At 51.6% G+C, this 19,096-nt stretch overlaps 10 protein-coding genes across 10 annotated transcripts; 5 read left to right on the forward strand and 5 right to left on the reverse strand.

The window, feature by feature from the left end:
* The first annotated feature begins 865 nt into the window (after nucleotides 1-865).
* P174DRAFT_387211 (putative C6 transcription factor) lies at nucleotides 866-3,695 on the forward strand. Its single transcript, XM_024823346.1, has 7 exons — nucleotides 866-1,048; nucleotides 1,099-1,495; nucleotides 1,549-1,762; nucleotides 1,813-1,844; nucleotides 1,892-3,170; nucleotides 3,223-3,368; nucleotides 3,416-3,695. Exons 1-7 carry the CDS (start codon nucleotides 933-935, stop codon nucleotides 3,491-3,493), a joined length of 2,262 nt encoding a protein of 753 aa, XP_024684249.1. The 5' UTR covers nucleotides 866-932; the 3' UTR covers nucleotides 3,494-3,695.
* Nucleotides 3,696-3,850: 155 nt separating this feature from the next.
* P174DRAFT_440251 (ubiquinone-binding COQ10-like protein) lies at nucleotides 3,851-4,857 on the forward strand. The gene is made up of 2 exons (XM_024827012.1): nucleotides 3,851-4,446; nucleotides 4,497-4,857. The coding sequence occupies exons 1-2, from the start codon at nucleotides 3,928-3,930 to the stop codon at nucleotides 4,695-4,697; spliced, it is 720 nt and encodes a 239-aa protein (XP_024684250.1). The 5' UTR covers nucleotides 3,851-3,927; the 3' UTR covers nucleotides 4,698-4,857.
* On the reverse strand, nucleotides 4,788-6,104 carry sod4 (mitochondrial 37S ribosomal protein mS42). Its single transcript, XM_024827013.1, has 4 exons — nucleotides 6,019-6,104; nucleotides 5,775-5,955; nucleotides 5,545-5,669; nucleotides 4,788-5,479 (listed from the first exon to the last, which is right to left on the reverse strand). Exons 1-4 carry the CDS (start codon nucleotides 6,076-6,078, stop codon nucleotides 4,949-4,951), a joined length of 897 nt encoding a protein of 298 aa, XP_024684251.1. The 5' UTR covers nucleotides 6,079-6,104; the 3' UTR covers nucleotides 4,788-4,948.
* A 192-nt stretch (nucleotides 6,105-6,296) lies between these two features.
* Nucleotides 6,297-8,038, forward strand: P174DRAFT_387214 (uncharacterized protein; the record flags this gene model as incomplete). Its single annotated transcript, XM_024823347.1, has 2 exons — nucleotides 6,297-7,169; nucleotides 7,248-8,038. The coding sequence occupies exons 1-2, from the start codon at nucleotides 6,761-6,763 to the stop codon at nucleotides 8,036-8,038; spliced, it is 1,200 nt and encodes a 399-aa protein (XP_024684252.1). The 5' UTR covers nucleotides 6,297-6,760.
* A 193-nt stretch (nucleotides 8,039-8,231) lies between these two features.
* PIG-S (GPI-anchor transamidase GPI17) lies at nucleotides 8,232-10,222 on the reverse strand. Its single transcript, XM_024827014.1, has 2 exons — nucleotides 9,890-10,222; nucleotides 8,232-9,818 (listed from the first exon to the last, which is right to left on the reverse strand). Exons 1-2 carry the CDS (start codon nucleotides 9,911-9,913, stop codon nucleotides 8,298-8,300), a joined length of 1,545 nt encoding a protein of 514 aa, XP_024684253.1. The 5' UTR covers nucleotides 9,914-10,222; the 3' UTR covers nucleotides 8,232-8,297.
* Nucleotides 10,223-10,397: 175 nt separating this feature from the next.
* Nucleotides 10,398-11,643, reverse strand: P174DRAFT_450049 (uncharacterized protein). Its single transcript, XM_024828901.1, has 3 exons — nucleotides 11,000-11,643; nucleotides 10,686-10,929; nucleotides 10,398-10,615 (listed from the first exon to the last, which is right to left on the reverse strand). Exons 1-3 carry the CDS (start codon nucleotides 11,350-11,352, stop codon nucleotides 10,574-10,576), a joined length of 639 nt encoding a protein of 212 aa, XP_024684254.1. The 5' UTR covers nucleotides 11,353-11,643; the 3' UTR covers nucleotides 10,398-10,573.
* Nucleotides 11,644-11,651: 8 nt separating this feature from the next.
* On the forward strand, nucleotides 11,652-14,111 carry P174DRAFT_404520 (hemolysin III family protein). The gene is made up of 2 exons (XM_024824039.1): nucleotides 11,652-12,289; nucleotides 12,342-14,111. Exons 1-2 carry the CDS (start codon nucleotides 12,113-12,115, stop codon nucleotides 13,665-13,667), a joined length of 1,503 nt encoding a protein of 500 aa, XP_024684255.1. The 5' UTR covers nucleotides 11,652-12,112; the 3' UTR covers nucleotides 13,668-14,111.
* Nucleotides 14,089-15,773, reverse strand: P174DRAFT_440258 (tRNA(Thr) (cytosine(32)-N(3))-methyltransferase). The gene has a single exon (XM_024827015.1). The coding sequence runs from the start codon at nucleotides 15,665-15,667 to the stop codon at nucleotides 14,564-14,566; it is 1,104 nt and encodes a 367-aa protein (XP_024684256.1). The 5' UTR covers nucleotides 15,668-15,773; the 3' UTR covers nucleotides 14,089-14,563.
* Nucleotides 15,774-15,961: 188 nt separating this feature from the next.
* On the forward strand, nucleotides 15,962-17,251 carry P174DRAFT_440259 (uncharacterized protein). The gene has a single exon (XM_024827016.1). It carries the CDS (start codon nucleotides 16,282-16,284, stop codon nucleotides 16,930-16,932), a length of 651 nt encoding a protein of 216 aa, XP_024684257.1. The 5' UTR covers nucleotides 15,962-16,281; the 3' UTR covers nucleotides 16,933-17,251.
* On the reverse strand, nucleotides 17,083-19,075 carry P174DRAFT_139032 (Zn(II)2Cys6 transcription factor domain-containing protein). The gene is made up of 3 exons (XM_024821125.1): nucleotides 18,531-19,075; nucleotides 18,136-18,471; nucleotides 17,083-18,085 (listed from the first exon to the last, which is right to left on the reverse strand). Exons 1-3 carry the CDS (start codon nucleotides 18,780-18,782, stop codon nucleotides 17,234-17,236), a joined length of 1,440 nt encoding a protein of 479 aa, XP_024684258.1. The 5' UTR covers nucleotides 18,783-19,075; the 3' UTR covers nucleotides 17,083-17,233.
* Between the last annotated feature and the right edge of the window lie 21 nt (nucleotides 19,076-19,096).

The following is a 19,096-nucleotide window of genomic DNA, read 5'->3' on the forward strand; positions in this document are numbered from 1 at the left end:
CAAGTGTTCGAGGAAGGGAGAACTAATCCCGCACATCTCAGACAAGAGCACCGTATATAGATGAGACTCCACTCAGAGGTCTGTCTGCTGACGAACAGCTTGAGCGCCACGCACGGGATTCCATTCCTAGACTCGAATTCTCAAATACCTTTAACGCCTCGTAAGGCAGACCTTGTATTTTTGCTTTCGAGTCTTGGGCCATGCGTTTTCAAGTCGAGTTCTTGGAAGACGCACGTTTGTTGCTTGCCAGTCTTTAGTGATAATGACATTTGGCTGCGGCTGCAGATGCAGATGAAGAACGCTAGCAAGGCTATCAAAGTATCTCACGAAGACGGTTGGACAATCTGATTGAGGATTTCGAAGACTGCAGTTACGGATGACTGATCAGGCTATGTAGCAATCTTTCGTCCAGCCTATTTCAGGGGCTCGTATGCACCTCGGGCATTGCATTTGAGTTTGAGTGACATGATGATGAGCGGTATCGGAGCGAGAAACCCAGTTCTTCTTTTTAGAAAGCGACCCTGTGTTGGAATAGAAAGGTTTGATGCTGGGGAGATCAACGGTACCCATTCGGTCAAGCTGCCGGATATATTGATTGGTCTTAGACAACTCAAAGACAGGGGAAGGGGGACCAGAGTGGCGGATCGAAACTGTGAATATTGCTTTAGATGTCAAGCGGGCCTTACGGTAGTGGTAGGCCTGTAGGAACGGCCATTGGAGAAAAGTGCTGACAGTTGGCAAACGAGTTGATGTTGAAAATCAGTGCTTTGGTCAATGTTCCCAGTTGGCGCGGAGATAAGTCCGGAGACCGCGAAGCCACACCACCATCTTCCCTTGCCCTCGTGTTCAACCAGTCAACATGTATTCCATCTCCGGTCAATGACAGAATCTTTTTTCTACATATCTATATTTGACGTGGTCGCTCATCCAAGATGACCGACTTGACGAAAAAACCCCACGTTCAGGACGTTCCGAATCCAAGCATGGTGACCAAGGAAAAGAAGAGGAGTCGAGTTCAACTCTCTTGCACTGCCTGTAGAAGTCGAAAGTACGTCTTTTGCTCTACAGTCATAAAATCTTGTGCTAATGCATGTCTAGGCTCAAATGTTGTCGGACATATCCATGCACCAACTGCAAGAAAAGAGGGGAGGCCGCATCCTGCACCTTTGTCGGCCGTGGCCCTCGAGGAAGGTCATCGCAGGGTCGAACAAGCCCGACCCTTGTGCAAGATCGTCTGCAACATCTTGAAAACCTGATCTTGTCATTTACTCAGAAGAAGTCATGCGAACAGAGTCAAGCCCCTAGTGCATCAGAGCAGCAGCATACTCCGTCTAGAACAGCAGGGAGTGTTGTTCCAGCGGTGCTGGAGAATCCCCCTTCAAATGCGGATTCTGAACCGAGAGGGCCTGCGACTGAAAGCACTGGTAGACTCCTGGAAAATGAAGCAGGGTCGAGCTATTTCGATGGCGCTCACTGGCGTGCTATACTCGAGGAGGTAAGGCAACCTGCCTCCATTGCATGTCCGTGTATTAACGAACACGCTGCAAGGTGAACGAGGTCAAGGGATACCTTCAACAAGAAACGGACGAAGAATCTGAGGAAGAATTCATGGATGAAGATTTTTTTGACTCTTCCTCGCCGGCTCTCTTACTGGGCTTGAACAAGCCGGCAAGCAAGGAGGAACTGCTCGCCGATATTCCTCCACGACCAGTAGCAGATAGACTTGTCTCACAGTTTCTCCATTGTAAAGAGCCACTATTAGGTACGCATCCGCGATTGTACGAAATTCTACGCAGGTACTGACATTAGAAGTCTGTCTCCATTTCCCAACATTCCAGAAGGAGGTAAGTTAATCAAAGATGACTGCTCACAGGTGACTGACGGAACATAGTATAACCAATTCTGGCTAAACCCACAGGGAGTGTCTCTCCAGTGGCTCGGTCTGCTATATGCTATTCTTACATTGGCAATTTCAGTTTTGAGTACGATAGAGGAACCAGTGCCCCAGTCACTGGGAGATCACCAGGTCGCCACGACCCGGTTCCGCAAACGTACTGTACAATGTTTGGTCCAAGCGAACTATATAACTCCTGGCAGATACAAAGTTGAGGCACTGTTTCTGTATACAATGGGAGAGTTCCTCACAAGTGTTGATGCGCAAGCCGGAGTCTCGTTCATGCTCGGGCTCACGATAAGGCTTGCCATGCGGATGGGGTACCATCGCGACCCCCGAAATTTCCCTAGAATGTCGGCGTTTGAAGGGGAAATGAGACGGCGTCTATGGGCTGTTGTGAGTCAACTCGACACCCTGATTTCATTCCAAGTGGGACTACCTCGGACAATCCAGGCCTGGCAGCACGACGTGGAGCTGCCGCGGAATTTGTTTGATGAAGATTACGATGAGAATACGAAAGAACTCCCACATTCTCGGCCAGAAACCGAGCTCACTCCGCTGTGCTATACCATAGCCAAGGGAAGAATCATGTCTGTTTTCGGACGAATATCAGATCTTGCATACTCACGGGAACCGGTGACATACGAGCAAACGCTCGAAATTGATCGGCACCTTGAAGAAGTGCACGATCAGATTCCGTCGATCTTACGAATTAGGCCCATGGAGCAGTCAATCACCGACTCATCTGACCTAATCCTCAGGCGTTTCACACTGGAGATTTTGTATCAGAAGTGCCGCTGCGTTTTACACCGGAGGTACCTGGCGGAATTCCACGATGATATGCGATACACATATTCTCGCTGGGTCTGTATGACCGCAGCGAAACAGATCCTTCGACACCAAGCAGTTCTGCACCACGAAACTCAGCCTGGAGGCCAGCTGTACCGCGAAAAGCGATTCCCGAATTCGATACAAAACACAGACTACCTGCTAGCAGCCATGATTCTCTGCCTCGAACTCTCGCCTGGCCATCCCAGGGAGCCAGGAACGGACAGTCGATGCAACGATGTGACAGTGATTATCAAAGGCCGTGAAGACCTTCTATCAACCCTGGAGACAACCCATCAGGTTTTCAAGGACATGCGCCGGCGATCGGCGGATGCACAAAAAGCATATGCTGCGATGTCAATCATGCTTCGTTGTGTCAAGAAAAGCATGCAACATGCAGTAGACTCCCCCGGTACAAGTGGCCAAGAATTCAATACAGCCAGTGATGGTAAGATGACCAGCCTATGACCTGTGCAAGATACTGAATCATCGGACTGTAGTTTCACCACCCCCGTATGACGGATGGCAGAATCAGCAAGGTCCCTCGCCCGTGCTTGCCTACGACCAGCTCAATGCAATGCAATCACCATTTACCTCGCTAGAAGTAATTGAAGAGATGCTTGACGCGCCGACCAACCTTGACTGGGTAAGAACATTGAGGCTGTTTTTTCCAGGTTTGCTAACCTTCCGCAGCGTCTTTGGGACCAGCAAATCCGAGGCTTTGAAGATGAAAACGCGCGCACTCTTTGGTATCCTGGCTTGGAGTCATAAGAGCTGCCTGTTGACCTCGGTAGAGAAATTAACGATAGCTACTTCTGGTTGATTTGTTTATACATTTTCAAGTTCTAGTCCTGACTGCTTACATGCGTTAACTGGCGCATTTGCCGGTTTGGTTCCCTGTATATAGTGTAGTGCCTCTGCATATACCTCGAGATACGACAAGGGTTCAGGTTTATAGGCGATTCATTTAATCAGATACGATATTCAACAATAACCCACGATACTTGAAATTATTAGAACACGAGCTCTTGCCATCTTTGCTCAATGGCATGACGTCGCTGTCGCTATACAAGTAACTACGCCGTTCGGCACGTCCCGCGTGGATCCTGCAGCAAAGAAAAAAGTACGGAGTTGTCGGAGTAGTCAATTGCCCTATCTCACACCTGCAGAGGCATACAACATCTACTCAAGTCCTCCAACACAAAATGAAACCATCCTTACCACTGCGACGCATTTGTCGCGGGACAAACATCACAATCCGCCCGCCAACCTCTCCAGCACTCGTCCCACGCATTTCGCATCAGCGACGAACATCACCTGCTCCAAGCACTCGCTCAACACCACTCACAACCACAACCCGGCGGTCCTTCAACCTCTCGTCGCTTTCCTCCCTCTTCCCCCCAAGCAACGGCAACGGCAACGGCAACGGCAACGGCAACGGCAACGGCAACGACAACAACAAAAGCCGCGTCTTAACCGCCACCCGCACCCTCCCCTACTCCCTCAGCGCGCTCTTCAAAGTCATCTCTTCGGTCGAATCCTACTCGCAATTCCTCCCCTTCCTCACAGCCTCGACCGTCACCCACCGCGACCCGGAAACGGGGTACCCGACGCGCGCCTTCCTAACAGTCGGCTACGGGCCTCTCAGCGAAACCTTCACGTCGCGCGTGGACTGCAATCGGGACAAGTGGACTGTCGAGGCGCGCAGCGGGGCCAAGTTCGGGGTGGACTCCAAGGATGGGCAGGAGGGGGAATCTTTCCCGGAGCGAATGAGGGGATTTTTGAGTATTTGAGTACGAAGTGGGAGTTGGTGCCGGTTGCCGGGGGAAGTGTGCAGACGCGGGTGCAGCTGGAGATTCAGTTCGAGTTTCGGAATCAGTTCCATGCGGCGATGATGAGCGCTGTTGAGGGGCAGATGGCGGGCGTTATGATTGAGGCATTTGAGAAGAGGATTAGGGAGGTGGAGGGGAGGTAATTATCATAGATTCGGGCTGTACGGCTTGGATGGGTTGTATAGAACTATAGATGAGCTGAGGGCACATGGATTGTATAGTACAGAGGATCAGTCGCATTCTTTCCATTTTGTATCTCTATCTCGAGACGAATCGCTGTACATTTAGACATATGAGAAAAGAAAACCCTTGAACAAAGCCTGGCCAATGCTGTCAAAAGCTAGTATAGTATAGTACAATTCAATTATCGAAACATGCATCCGGCACGTGTTTTTCATAGCATGCTTAGGCTGCGATTCCGGTTGGGCGCATGGCGGCCTCCCTTCAGTGAGCTGACCGCGTTGTAGTTATCAAACACAGTCTCCCAGTTGATCCGGTCCCACCACCGCTCCAGGTACTCGGCCTTGCCGCCGATTCCGTAGTCCATCATCCAGACGTGCTCCCAGGTGTTGACACACAGAATGGGCTGCACGTCTACGGCACCGGGAGCCATGTTCTTCTGGTTCAGAGAGTGCGCACCCATTGAGCCGGCGTACATGTTGCCGAGAGGCGCATCAGGGCTGTGGGTGGCCATATCGACCGGTTGGCGCCGGGAGTGAGCAGCAGGGTAGGGCGAGCCTGCGTTGTAGGTGCAGAAAATGTGCATCAATCCTTCCCGCTCGAGGTTCTTAGCCAGCCATACGAAACCGGGCCCAAACATGGCATTGGCTGTCGCGAGGAAGTCGAGCTTCAACGATTCGACCGAGGAGCAGGTGTCGATAATGTCCTTGGCGAACTTGTCGGGAATCTGAGTGGGGGTGGGTGACTATTGCACAAACAAATTAGATGCGGCCGGACAGATATCGATACTCCTCCTTGCGTTCTACTCACCAAGCAGTTGAAGAAGAAGTGGTTGTTGTGAGCCATTGAGGCGTAGTTGAAAACGGAGGCCATCTCCGGACGCCGGGAGTACTTGACCAGCAGTTCTCCGGGCTTCGCATCAGCGTCGACGGTGTCTATGTATCAAGCATCAGAAAATGGCCTCATGTTATACGCAATTCCAGATTTGCCGAAGCGCTAAATGATGCTGAAGATAGAGGTCTTGCGGAAGGTCTGCTCACCCTGTGTCAAGAGATTCAGTTTATCGATGAGGAGAGTCTGATATTGCGTCCAAGCAAAGTCGAAAGCCTCTGGCGACAACAGCTCCGGAATGCCATTGTTCTTGAAGTACGCATCGTGCGTCAACTGAGGGACTCGGTGCAACTGTCGTGTCTGGAAGCGTGGGAGGGCGGAGACGGGTTTCTATCACGAACAATCAGTTCTGCACTGCAAGCCAAGGACTGCCGGGAAAGCGGGAAAGCATACTTGAGAGAGAGCGGACAATGCACGCAGAGGAGTCTGCGGCCGGAGGAGTCGGTTCAACATGATGAGGGCGTGAATTGAGGGATCTGAACATCAAATGGAGAGCAGCTTCACGGCCGCAGAATTTCCATCGCGGATGCGAAATTGCTGTATTGGGACTAGCGTTGCTGAGGTAAGTTAGTTTTTCAGTCGGCCAATCAGCGACTAGGGATTTACTTCCTCAGCCTGTTAACCGCCCATCGACGATCTGTTGCATCTTCCCTCAGTCAATACTCTACGCGCCCTCGTCTCAGGCCCATATTGCGTTGTCAAATGGGATGCTTTCAACTGGACTGCACAGATAACAGCTGCTATTCTTCTGAGCACCTAGGTCGGTCCTTCAATATGCGATCTACGTTGCGCCCTATTTGCCGTCTCTATTTTGAGATGACGGCGCTTGTAGCTGCCATGGCCCTGGATGCTCCTTAAATGATGGCCTGACGCCTATTTTGGGCATTGAATCAAACTACTGTCTCTCACTCCAGTCTTGATCTCTTCGTTGTTGATTTTCTATGTGGTCTGCATATTGTTCTTTGTCTTTGTCTACAGTCCTTTCAGCTTCCGAGTCTGGCTCTCTCGTGATTAGGTTCCTTTGTTGTTGGGAAGACTCATTTCTAATCGACTAATCTCTTCCTGAACTTATCTTTTCTGGGATTAATAGTACATACTGCAAATCTGTATCCTGAAGAACCCTTGATATTGCCAAATGGCGAGGTCAAGTTCCACTGCGTTCTTGGTGGCCTTCACCACCGTTGTGACCACCATCTCACCGAGCTATGCATTCAACAGCCTGTTGAACCGAGCCTCTGACTCCTGTCCAGCATCGTACGAGCAATGCAACAACTCCAATCTGCCATCCTCTTTTTGCTGTCCGTCCACATCGACCTGCGTGAGTCTGGATAACGGAAGTTCCGCCATCTGCTGCCCCAGCGGGCAAAGTTGCGCCTTTATTGAGCCGATCACTTGCGATGTGTCACAGCAAAATGCCACCCTCCACCCAAAAGCTGTGGTCAAGACAATACGGCTTGGTGATACTCTGCCGAAGTGCGGGGATTCATGCTGTCCTTTCGGATACAGCTGCCAAAGCAATAGCATTTGCGCCATGAGCACGTCGAGTTCGACAGCCACGAGTTCAGTATCTTCACTTACTACAACGACCAACCCTCCCTCTGCTTCTACAACAGCCTCTACAGGATCAACAACATCTACGACATCTACAGCACCGACAAGTGCAACTGCTTCCTCGAAAGTCACAGACACCGCATCCTCGACCAATGGTGTCCAGCCGACCATCATAACGGCATCTGACCCAGCAGATCCATCAGCCTCCAGTGCTGCTTCTAGCTGCCATGGACCTTCAGCCGCTATGGCGAGCGCATGCCCTTCCTTCCCAACGAAAGCGATCATTGCCGGCTTCTTTCCTGGCGCCGCCTTCGGAGCCGTCCTCGCACTGCTGGCAATGTTCCTCATGAGGCGACGTAAAAATAACCTACCCCCATCTGTGAAGATTGCACAGCACACCCAGAGAACATTGAGCGGCACACTCATTGGAATCTCCGACCCCATCCCCTCGGAAGAGAACGCCTACCGCACCGACTTCCTTCTGCGAAGATCCCTGAAACGCAACTCCGAAGGCGCACGCTCAATGCTCCAACGCACAGGGACACGCGTCAAGAGCCTGTTCGGCTCAACACCCAAGCCGAGCCAGATGGCATCGAAGCCACCCCCGTTGCCGGTGACCCCTCCGCAGCAGGCCCGCATGCCCAGTACGGAGAGTATCAAGGTCTATACGCCGCCGGGGACGTTCGCCTCGACGGGCGTTCTCAAGCCAGAGCCGTATCCGACCATCGTCGTGGGGAATGGTGCAAGCTTCACCGAGATGATTGATCAGGTAGGGTTTAAGAATAGCAAGGGTGATCCGAGCTACACGGTCAATGAGACCCCCAGGTCACGGAGCAAAAGTCCTCTTCGTCGCCTTTGTTGATGGCGAACAGCTTTGTCTCCTATGTGTCTGCATGGTTCCTTTGCATAGAGAAAAAGGCGTCATTCTTTTATTAGCAGTTGCGTATACACTATTTAGCGTGCTGTGCACTTATGCTGTTTTCTTTTATGTCTGGTGATTTGAATATAATAGGCTAGTTTGGTGCCAATGGCCATGTGAACTAATCCGAAGAAATCGTCGATTGATTATCATACCAATGAAGGGAATACTATATACTACATCAAACAAGTGAAGAAATTATTTATGAGGACAATGCCCGCTTAGCCTTCCGATCCGAAATAATCCTTTTGACCTCTTTCAGTAGCCCCACGACAAGCGGGACGCCAATAGGCCCCAGTAAGGGCAGGTATACGGCCACTTTATGTTCATCCGGGAAATACATCTGCCCCACCATGCTCTTCTCGAAGAAACTACGCTCGGCCTCTGTTTCCGCGACGCGGGCGCTGGCAAGAGCTGCTTCGAAGCGGCCCTCGCTGAGATGAGCGCATGCAGAGGCCAGATGAGCGAGAGTGGTGGATACAGACGCGGCCACGTTTGCTGGGATGGGAATTGAGGGGAGAGACTCGGTGAGACGGGCGAGCGAGCCCATGGTGGAGGATGCGGAGAGGAGGAGCGTCGCGGCGCGGACGCGGATGAGCGTTTGCAGACGGAAGGGGAGTGAGGTAGGCGTGGTAGGGACGCCAAGTAAGGTGAGGAGCTGGTGCGAGAATGTTAAGAAGGCGGCGCGTAGTGCATCCTTGGAGAGATGGGTTAGGCTGGAGGGGTTCTCTTGGATGGTCGATAGAGGAGGGTTGAGAAGGAAGACGCCGCCCCATTGAGGGATGATCCAGCTGGTCGCACCGCCCTCCTTGACGAGCATGGGTGACTGTGAAGGCTCAGGCACATAGAGAATGAAGTTGATTGTGGGGCCGTTTCCGATACTAGGGCTCAAGGGCCATTCGGCGGCGTTGATGAACGCACTCAGATCTTCCTTCTTCAATGTCCAAGCTGCTAGCGCCTCGTCATATTCGGGCTTGGGTGCGGTTGGAGAAAATGTTGCGTACAGCTGTACTTGGGTATCCACAGTGAAGTTGCTAATAGGTCCCAGCGCTTGCAGCAGAGGGGAAATGTACTCCTCCACAGCAGCTTGAATGTCCCAGGAGGAGGGCTCTGCGCCGGGCGTGAACAGAGAAAAGGCAAGGTGATAGGTCTCGGCATACTTCATGGAACGTCTCAACCGTCTGCTGATACTTTCTGCTAGTTGCGGAGAGATGGAGTTGAGAACCGCCAAGGGCTGCTGATTGTTCGAAGATGGAGGAGTGTTGGTGTTGGCGCTGCCCATATTGCTCTCGGACAGGATTTGCGCAATGATTGCCTTTTCCTCCGTAAACAGATTCTGTAATTCGCTCGCGATGAAGGCCGACAAGGGCGAGTTGGAAGACGAGGGAGCGGGAATCTGGGTCGGGGGATACATGATATCCAGCTGGGTTGTTTCGGAATGAAGCTCTGCTTTGGGAGCGACCAAATCCTCCTGAGGTAACAGTCGAACTGTCAACGCGGTATCAGGTTTGCCTGAACCAGCAAGCACCGACGGTCCTTGCGCGCTCACATGGCTTTCTGCAGCGATTGGGTCTTCGGACAGTTTCAGGCGGAGGTGATGGGCGGAGAATTCGTTGAGATCGTCAAGGGTATGCTGCGTAGTTCGGAGAAGATTCTGGGCCTCTGGGATAGGCATAGATGGCGTCTCAAAACGGATTTCAAGAGGAAATACAGGACGGCAGGTCTGTATAACGTACCACATGAGTGTCTGCTCCAAGAACTCTCCGCTGCTGGACTTCGGGCGTATACACTTACCTTTCCATTGGCCCAATCGGCCATTTCCTGAACGGGCAAATGAGCCCGATAGATAGATGTTGTCTTCCACCATATCGGAAATCCTAGGAAGATGATGACGGCCCAGAATGCAGCAATGACTCCGAATCGAGTCCGAATAGCCTCTGGCTTCTCGGGCGGAGGAAGTTGTTGCGCGCTTGCCTTGGAACTCATGGTGGGGTGGTCGGAAGGTTGTGCAGTGGATTGTATGGAAGACTGCAGGTCTTCATGCTTGCTAGTCATGACCAGGACATTCTTTGTTCTCGTGCCTGCTTGAGCGATGGCTTTGAAAGCACCTGTTGTGCTGGGAAAGTGTCCAACAGGAGGCGGAGTGAAGGCGGAGAACAGAGTGGCAGGCAGCATCAACTCCGCCGAGGTGCGACAGAAGACGCTACCACAGAAGATCATACAACTTGCAAGCTTTCCGGATAGACTACAGGCTTACACTGTTCGAGATCAAGTATTCATGGTTATCTTCACCATTTAATATGCATAAATGAATTGAGGACTCATGATGCCACTACTCAAGACAATGATGTAGATTACATGCAGCAAAGTCCCTTTTCCTAGGAGTTTATAATACAAATTTCCGGGTATCTCAGAGTATGCGCCTGTTGAATAAAAAACGACAACGAAGAAAGGAAGTAAATGAAGAGAGTCCCACGCCTAGTATTCCTTCTCGAAGATTTTTTGGATCGGTTTTGCTGCCTGGAATCCATTGTCAGCAAGTAATCTTGGAGGGGTAGGTGCTCAATGTCGAGAAAGAGGAAAAACATACATCAATGAACCGTTCAAGATCTTGGTCCAGGCTAGCCAGGTCGTCTTTCCGCTTTTTGTTCTCTGCAATCAGAGCTTGCTTGCGCTTCAGAAACTCCTGTCGCGCCTGTTCGAGCTTCTCCCGCTCGGCATGTTCGTGATTAATGCGTGCAATCATAAGTTCGTGTGAGTCAAGGTCGGTCTGTTCGGGATGAAGGGCAAGAAACTCCTCCACAGGGATCAATGGCAGGGACAGGTATTTGTGACTAAGAGACAGCGACTTGTTAGTCCAATTGCAAGGGAGTCGAATTAACATTGAAACAACGGCCCACATACTCATATGATTCACAGGCAGCAATTTCTCCAGTCAGATGCCGCTGTTCATAATACAGATTCTGCAGTTGCAGATGTAACCGATCGATCTCTTGCCGAGCTTCTGCCGTAAGTTGTTTTGTCTGGCGGACCCGCAGAATAGCATCCCGACTCTGACCACGAAGCTGGGCTAGAAGGGCAAAAAGCTGCTTCTGCTGTTTAGAGGCAGCCAGAAGCGCCTCTTCGGGGTCGGAGGAAGGAGACCGTGCCGTGGGATCTAACAAGGATAAAAGCTTCTCGCATTGTTCCCTCGTCTCGGCGCAGGTACGCAACACGGGTAGCAACGAGGGATCGGAGACAATGTCACTGATAGTCATGGCGAATTCGCAAAGAATTGAAATGGAGGGGAGCGATTGATAGCGTTTGGGCAGAAACCTGTGGCGAAGATCTGACCGAGGAAGAATAGATAGCAGGAGAGAGAAGTATCGGAGAACGTGGAGACACGGCGAATGCTCATGGGCTGGAGATGGAGAAAAAGGTTATTATCTGGATCATGAGGGGAGAAAGGAAATGCAGCACAGACATATCTAGTTAACGATAAGGCTTGAATATCTTTTTGCCTTACCTTAAGCTATCTTTCGTGGACCTGTTAATTTTCACACATGAAGAGGCTGGGGTTTCTGATTGATGATTACTGTCACCCATGATCCCATCTGCTGCCCCTCTTGGCCTCATTTCTCCTCCAATCTATCTGCGTCTTCGTCTTAAAGATTATCGCCTCCCCCACCTGCTCTTTTTCTGGCTGTCTGACCGTTTCTCACCCTCTTGTCTCTCATCATCCTTTCTCTCCACTCTTTCACGTCTGCTCATCTGTCTTAAGTGGTTCTTGACCGATATAAAAGCAATTACTGTGAACCTCTCCACTCAACTATCGAACTCTCCCCTTACTCCGTACTTTTTCGCCGATCTGGGATATCGTTCCGAGATTCCGCTTTTCGACGCCTCAAGTTCCCAACAATAACAACAGCGAGGCAATTCATCACTCAGACACCAACAAATCACAAGACTATGCGGGTTTGAGCTGCAGATATTAAAGGTGGTGGAAGAATCTGGGCTTGAATTGTCTATTGATCCACAATGGCCTGCGCAACGCAATCTGTGACCCTCGAGTCGTATCCAGATGCTACCTCAACATCTTTTGCGCCAACTCCCAGTGAGGAAACCAATCTTTTGCGCGATCGACGGCGTAGGCACTCGTTCCATACGGCTCGGCGGCTGTCTTGTGACTACGATGGCGACGCTATTTTCCTGAGGGTATGGTCAAAGCCCAGCTGTGAAATGTTTACTCTGTTCTGACGTTCTTCAGGTTGAGCTCTTCCTAACGGAATTAGAGAGACGCATGCATTGGATCGAACAGTATCGAAAGTCGCACATGGTTCAGATCGACTCGAGCCTTCGCAGAGCGTATGCAACACTTGAAGCCGTGAGAGACTCATGCTCCTACGCCTCCGGGGAGCTTATGGGAGGTGGAAAGAAAAGAGCCAAGATCTTGGTTGAAACCCTCGAGGATCGCTACAACGATGCGCTGGCTACGAAGGAGACGCTGGAGCAAAAGGCTCAAGCCGGAGTACGCCTGATGGAGTCCTTCCTGGTAGAGCTGGAATCTCGAGCCCATGCGGTTCGCGATCGCGGTATCTATGGCGCTCTGGACGATGGATGGAAGGCGGTCGACTCGAAGTTGGTGCACGCTCGTGAGGTGGTCGACGAGGGGATAGAACAAGCGCGACGAGCCAAGGATTCGCTACGCGAGAGCATTAATCGTGCCATTTTACTAGCTCAAGAGCAGCGGTTGATCACCTACGCTGACCTTCCTCAGCCGTGGCGAATCAATCCCCATATCTTGCAGGGATATCGCTTTTCATCATCGAAGGTGGAATGTCTCAAGTCAGTCTTCAGCTTCTGCAACGAAACGGTCAATATCTGGTCGCACCTCATCGGTCTCTTCATTGTCCTCTCGGTCGCCTTCTACTTTTACCCTCTCAATCCTAATTTCCACCTGAGCACCAAGACCGATGTGGCGATTGCTGCTGTATTTTTCTTTGCTGCGTGCAAGTGTCTGGTCTGCAGTACCCTGTGGCACACCATGAACAGCATTGCTAACCAGCCTCTGATGGAGAAATTTGCATGTGTCGATTACACAGGGATCTCGCTTCTGGTGGCTGCCTCTATTGTGACGATCGAGTACACGGCTTTCTACTGCGAGCCCGTTTCTCGCTGGACATATATTCTGCTGACCATGTCGCTCGGAATCGGCGGTGTCATTCTGCCCTGGCATCCCACGTTTAATCGCAATGACTTGGCTTGGGCTCGTGTGGCATTCTATGTGACACTTGCGCTTACAGGATTTGCGCCCTTGTTCCAGCTCACTTATACCCGTGGATTCGCCTGGTGTCTTTATTTCTATGCTCCCGTCATGAAGAGTATCCTGGTCTACTTTGCCGGAGCCTGTATCTACGCCTCTCAGGTTCCTGAGCGGTGGCGTCCTGGACTTTTCGACTACTTCGGTGGCAGCCACAACATCTGGCATCTGGCTGTGCTCGGTGGTATTCTGTTCCACTACTGCGCCATGCAGGATTTGTTCGCTAATGCCTTCGTTCGAGCTAAGGGAGAATGTCCCAGCTTGACGGCATGAATGGCTTCTGAACAAATAATTCAGCGCTCAGCGCACGATCGGCTACGAATGAGATTCTACGACATTTTCTGATTGCCATACACAAAAGCATTTAGACATTGAGCCCAAGGACTTACGGTCACGTATCGGTCAGCGGTTGACTCAGTCCCCTGCAAGTCCTTGTTATAGACTTCTTCAAGCACTGATTTTGAGCTCTTGCTGCTGAGTTATTGCGATTGCATAGGGAGCGTTGCTCGTTTTGCTGATGTTGTGCTTACACTTACCGGTTCTCTCGAGATCCCTTCTTGTAAATACTACTCCTGCTGGAATCTCTCCGCCTTGTATAGCTGCTTGTGCATATCTCAGAGACCAGATACTGTTCTTAATTTCTAGCTGCTTCGTTGTTCTTTTAGTCGAACCTAGGTTTTTTTGCCACTTGCTGCCATTTAATTGAGTACGTACATCAGTCCTTGATATACATAATGCTCCTCATCAGGAGAATGCAATTCAAAGAGAACAGAATAAGTAAATGTCGAACACATCTATTTGCGCCAAGTAGCTTGACAAGACATTAAATAAATGCAGGCACTCTACCCTGTCTATATGCTTCATGTCATAACATCATTATATCTCTGATGAGACCGCCCTCACTGCCGGACCCTAATATCGCAGGTCTATCACTCGAAGACCCGCCACTAAGCGAAGTTGTTCAAGGTCTACAGTGAGAGCGGCGGTAGAGGAGGTCTATCTTTATTGAAGACAAGCGACACCAGTGGGCTGAAGCTGCGCTTGCGGAAGTGAGACTGACGACGGTTGGATATGCGGTGACCTGCAGCCAGTGTCACGAGCAACGGCTCAGATTTTGCGTCTAGCATGAAGGAAAGATTCCTCCAACGGTATAAGGTGGGAACTCGAAATCACGAATCCGTCTTCTCAGCTTCCACACCGGCAGGTGTCTTGCGCTTTCTGTAATGAGCCTGGATCCAGCAGCGGTACATCTTGAGTTTCCGCTGGCGATTGACAATCAAGCGGCGATCGACGCCCATCTTCTCGACATCGAATGCGCCCTCGGTGGACTCCGCCGCTACCGTGTTGTCCTCGGCCATTTGCAGGCCCTTCTCTGGCGTCCATGTCCCCCACATCTTCTCCAGCTGTTCTTTCTCGAAAAAGTAGACCCTGGTGCCGTCGCCGCGGACATAAAAGTTCTCATCCATGTACCGGCCTTTTTTGAATCGCACCTGAGCCAGATCGCCGCGCCCATAGTCACGGAACAGAACGAGACCACCCGGTTTCAATACCCGATAAACATTCCGAATAGCCTGGTCCCATTGACTGGGCGCTAGAGCGGAGAAAATGAAGATGAGAATGACCACGTCTACCGACCCCTCTGTCAACCCCGGAGGAAGTCCATTATTCTCCTCATCCGGCACAGCAGTCACATCCCACACATCCGCCGAGATAAACTTGGGATCGTAGTGTTCGCTCTCACGCATAACCTGAACCGCCGTCTTGGAAAAATCACACGCATGCACCATCAACTCCTCATTCTCATTATGGGTGATGAGCGGAAACGCCGTGTTGCCCGCCCCGGCACCAACCTCAAGTACGACCTTCCTGCCCGCCCCCTTCTGCGTTACCTCGGCGAGCACGGGAAACTCCTGGCGCAGCCACTTGCGATCTTTGAAGAAGTTGGCCGTATTGTTCTTGTAGAACAGATTCCACCATTTCGCGGGGTCCTTGTTGAAGCGCTGCTTGTCGAAGTCTGAGACGGGGGATTCGCGCTGCTTGGCGTATTGGACTTCGGCGAAGGCTTTGAACTCGTCGTCCGGCTCGACATGGTCCCAGGCGTTGAATTCGAAGACATCGTCGCCTTCTTCGAGGTAGCGGGAGCCGAACTGGTAGGGATCAGTGCGCTTGAGGTTGTTGGCGGGGTCGTGGGAGCGATGCGCGGGGACGGTGGGAGGCTTGACTGATTGTATGACGGTTACAAGCTCATCTTTAGAATCTGCGTCCGGCCACATTGTATGTGGTTGACTTCGTTTTTGGTTATTCTTTAAGACTGGTGAAAGAGTGTCTATGGCGCTGCGTGGAAAGTGTTCAGGTACATAAGGAAAAAATCACCGATAACAACAATTGACTGGGGAAAACCCAAATTTCTGAATGCCTCAGGCAAAAAGTCAGCGGGGCGGCGTATCTTATCGGTAATGCTGCAGCCAATCACAGAACGAGACAATATGGGTGCCTGAGTCCATGGTACTGTGACTGGCCTGAGGCAGTGAGGCACAGCCAGGGCAGATACGAAGCCAACTTCTGTCATCTTCGCTTCTCTCTTTCTTTTATTTTCTTCTGTATCCCCTCTTCTGCTCATTGACTACTCATCTGTCCAGCTATCACGCTGGACTCCGCTGAGCATTATGTTGCTCTGATATCTGGACACCTCCTCGAGTCAGCCTTGCTGACATCTGACAATCCATTGATCCGAGCGTCTTCCACATTACTACTTGGTCTCCATTGATGAGCCAAATCCATTACTACTTATTGTCTTTGCATATACACGTATGATAAGTAGACTTTTATATTTTTCCATATCATCCCGGGATCTCCTTAAGCCGTCGTTGTACGAAAAAGTTCAGTCATGTCATTTCTCAGCGGGCTGTGCGGCTGCTTCGCCCCGAAGAGTCCCCCGCGCGCACCATCAGCCCGGGCTCCAAGCCGAGCAATGGCCGAAACCCATCACCATCATCACTATCACAATGACAGCAACTTCACATCTCACTATCATCCCGATGAAGGGCCGGTCTATATGACCTTCGACGAGGATGGGTATACCCCACCCGTCCCGCTGCCACGGTACACCCCACGACCGATGAGCAGCATCCAAGAAAAGACGCTGGAAGCGCACATGCGTGATCCCCCCATCTCCTCGTCACGCTCCATCGCCTCGCTGCATGATGAGAAGCACCCGCGCGACTTTGCCAGCACAGACGGCGACGAGCTCACCTCGGACGTCTCCTCGGCGATATCCTTCCCAAGCAGCTACGGCAACACCTCGACGGCCACGAGGGAGACGCCGCCGCCGCCGTATTCGCCGCGCATCTCGCCTGCCCCGTCGAGGGCCATGTCCATCTCCTCGTTGAATCCGCCGCCGCTCCCTCCGCCGCCGCCTATGGCGCATATTGCGCAGCCTAGGCCGGTGCTGCGGCGGGAGTGTCTGCCGCGGGATCTTGCGGGGCATGGCAGGGTGAGTTTTGAGAGCGAGCGGCGCTTCTCGTGGGAGAGTAGGTGATTAACGAATAACGATGTTGCAGTAATCATTCGCTTTTGTTTCTTTGCCGGTGGCTCATAGTTGGTCTTTTGTTTCGGTGGGAAGCATTCTTTCCACTTACATTAATTAATGGCTGGCCTCGATGGTCTGATGGAAGCATTGCGTTCTTTTGCTCTTGGGTAATGGGATTGAGCCACATCATGCTATGCATGCGGGATTGGGTGGCTGGCGCAATTGGACGGAGTATTGCTTGTAATATTGCACATACGCATCTATAATAATGACGAGTCGCTTATGAATGAACATTGGCTTAGATATCATCCTACCAGCTGACAGGCTCATATGATATAATTAATGGCACCTCCATCTCAGCACGTTCCTGAACATGCTTGAGCAGATACCCACAAACCTCCGCCGGAAACTCCAACAGCCGCAAGATGCGCGGATCCTCACTGTTCTCGAGATACATGCAGATAGCCGCGCACTCGGAACGCACCCGGGTCTCCGCCCACCAGCACTTACAAGAGTCCAGCATCGCCAACCACCAGCTGAGTATGATCAACGCCGGCGGGTCTTTCTTGGCTAGTCGCGCCCAGAAACTCGGCAACAACCGGCCCATGAACGTGGTATACTTGGAGAAACTCTTGATGGACCGTTCGGCCGGCAGTAGCAGCGTGAACATCCGCAGCGGCGCCAGGTACGGATTACTCTCTTCCGTGGTTGTGTCGTCGATACCGCAGATATCAGCCAGCTCTGGGTGCAGACCCTCCCGTCCCGGCGGGGGATCATCGAAGGCTTGATACTCATGGCGAGACGCCATGAAGACCTCCCACCACATGCTGATGCACAGCCAGGGCTTGGTAAGCCCCAGGAGGTGGCGCAGGCCGCTCTGTAAAGTGAGCCAACTCAGGGCTTGTGGATCGTCGGAGAAGACAAAGGACTTGCGGGGATTGTATTCCTCCAGTTGGAACGCGTGGACGGTCATGAGGAGGCATGTGGAGAAGAGAGCGTCCATGTTATGCGGACCGACTGCGCAGCCGAGCTCCTTGGAGTACTGGCTGATGGCTTGCTGCCAGTGGTACGCTTCGGCCATTTTGTAAGCGGTGTTGTCAGGCACCGCATACCGAAGATGGGAGGTTGCCACCGCTATGATGGTGTGCATGAGCAGGGGTGTCTGAATCTGTCAGCTGCATTCATCAATGCTCGGATGCAGGGGCAACTGACATTGAAGGCTAGTTGCATCAGTTGGTTTCTCATGAGTATCTGTGTGCGCTGATTGGCAATGGTAGGAGTGGTGGCGTGATGGAAATGATGCAGAGCGCGAACGGCATCGGGTAAATGTCGCTTCTTTGAGCCTAGCTGCAACAGCTCATCTATTTTGTCTGCCACTTCCAGGAGATACATTGAATACTGGCTAGAGCTTGGCGATACCAATTCGGGCTTTTTCTCAATGAATACAGAAACAACGCCCCTTTCGTTGGTTGAGCACTCCGGGCCGGTGTATACACATGTAACGCGATGCTTCTTGCATCGCAAGCAGTGAGGTTGGGTCTCATCGCACTGGAGCCATCAGCATACTCCATAGTACCAGGCCAAAACGAAACAGGAAGGTAACGTACTTTGACTCGTCTTCTCTTACAAGTTAGACAGCCGGAGCGGGACTTGCGGTGCGACCGCCGCGCATGGTACGCACGCTCGGCGGATCTTTCGCTGTTTGAGGGTCCAGTACCGGACGACCGGTACATAGGGACTCGAAATAGACTCTTCTGGCCTTGCAGAGGTCCTGATGGCCCGGAACGTTTGGGATTGGTCTTTGGCTGGGCTCTGTCGGCGGCCGCTGGAGAGACCGATGTTTCCGGAGAAGGTAGCATTGTATCTTCAAATAGTATCTGCTGTGTTCTCTAAACTGAGCCTGCAAATGCGCTTCAAAGCTAGCTTTGATGGGTTGTGATAGATGGATAGAAATAACGAATCTGAAGAGCAGATGCCTATCGGGCTCGATTGGCTGCGCCTTGCTAGCCTGGTTGTCTGCTTTCACACGCGGGATTGGTTCAGCTCATGAGTCAAGGCCGATATTCTGAGCTGATCCACATCGCACTCAGCCTATATTCGGATAGCTATCCATCAGAGGTCGATGGAGGATGGGGACGAGGCTGATGGGGATACGAGAACACCATCCTATAGA

This window comes from Aspergillus novofumigatus, assembly GCF_002847465.1.
Source record: "Aspergillus novofumigatus IBT 16806 chromosome Unknown P174scaffold_3, whole genome shotgun sequence".
Classification (NCBI taxonomy): domain Eukaryota; kingdom Fungi; phylum Ascomycota; class Eurotiomycetes; order Eurotiales; family Aspergillaceae; genus Aspergillus; species Aspergillus novofumigatus.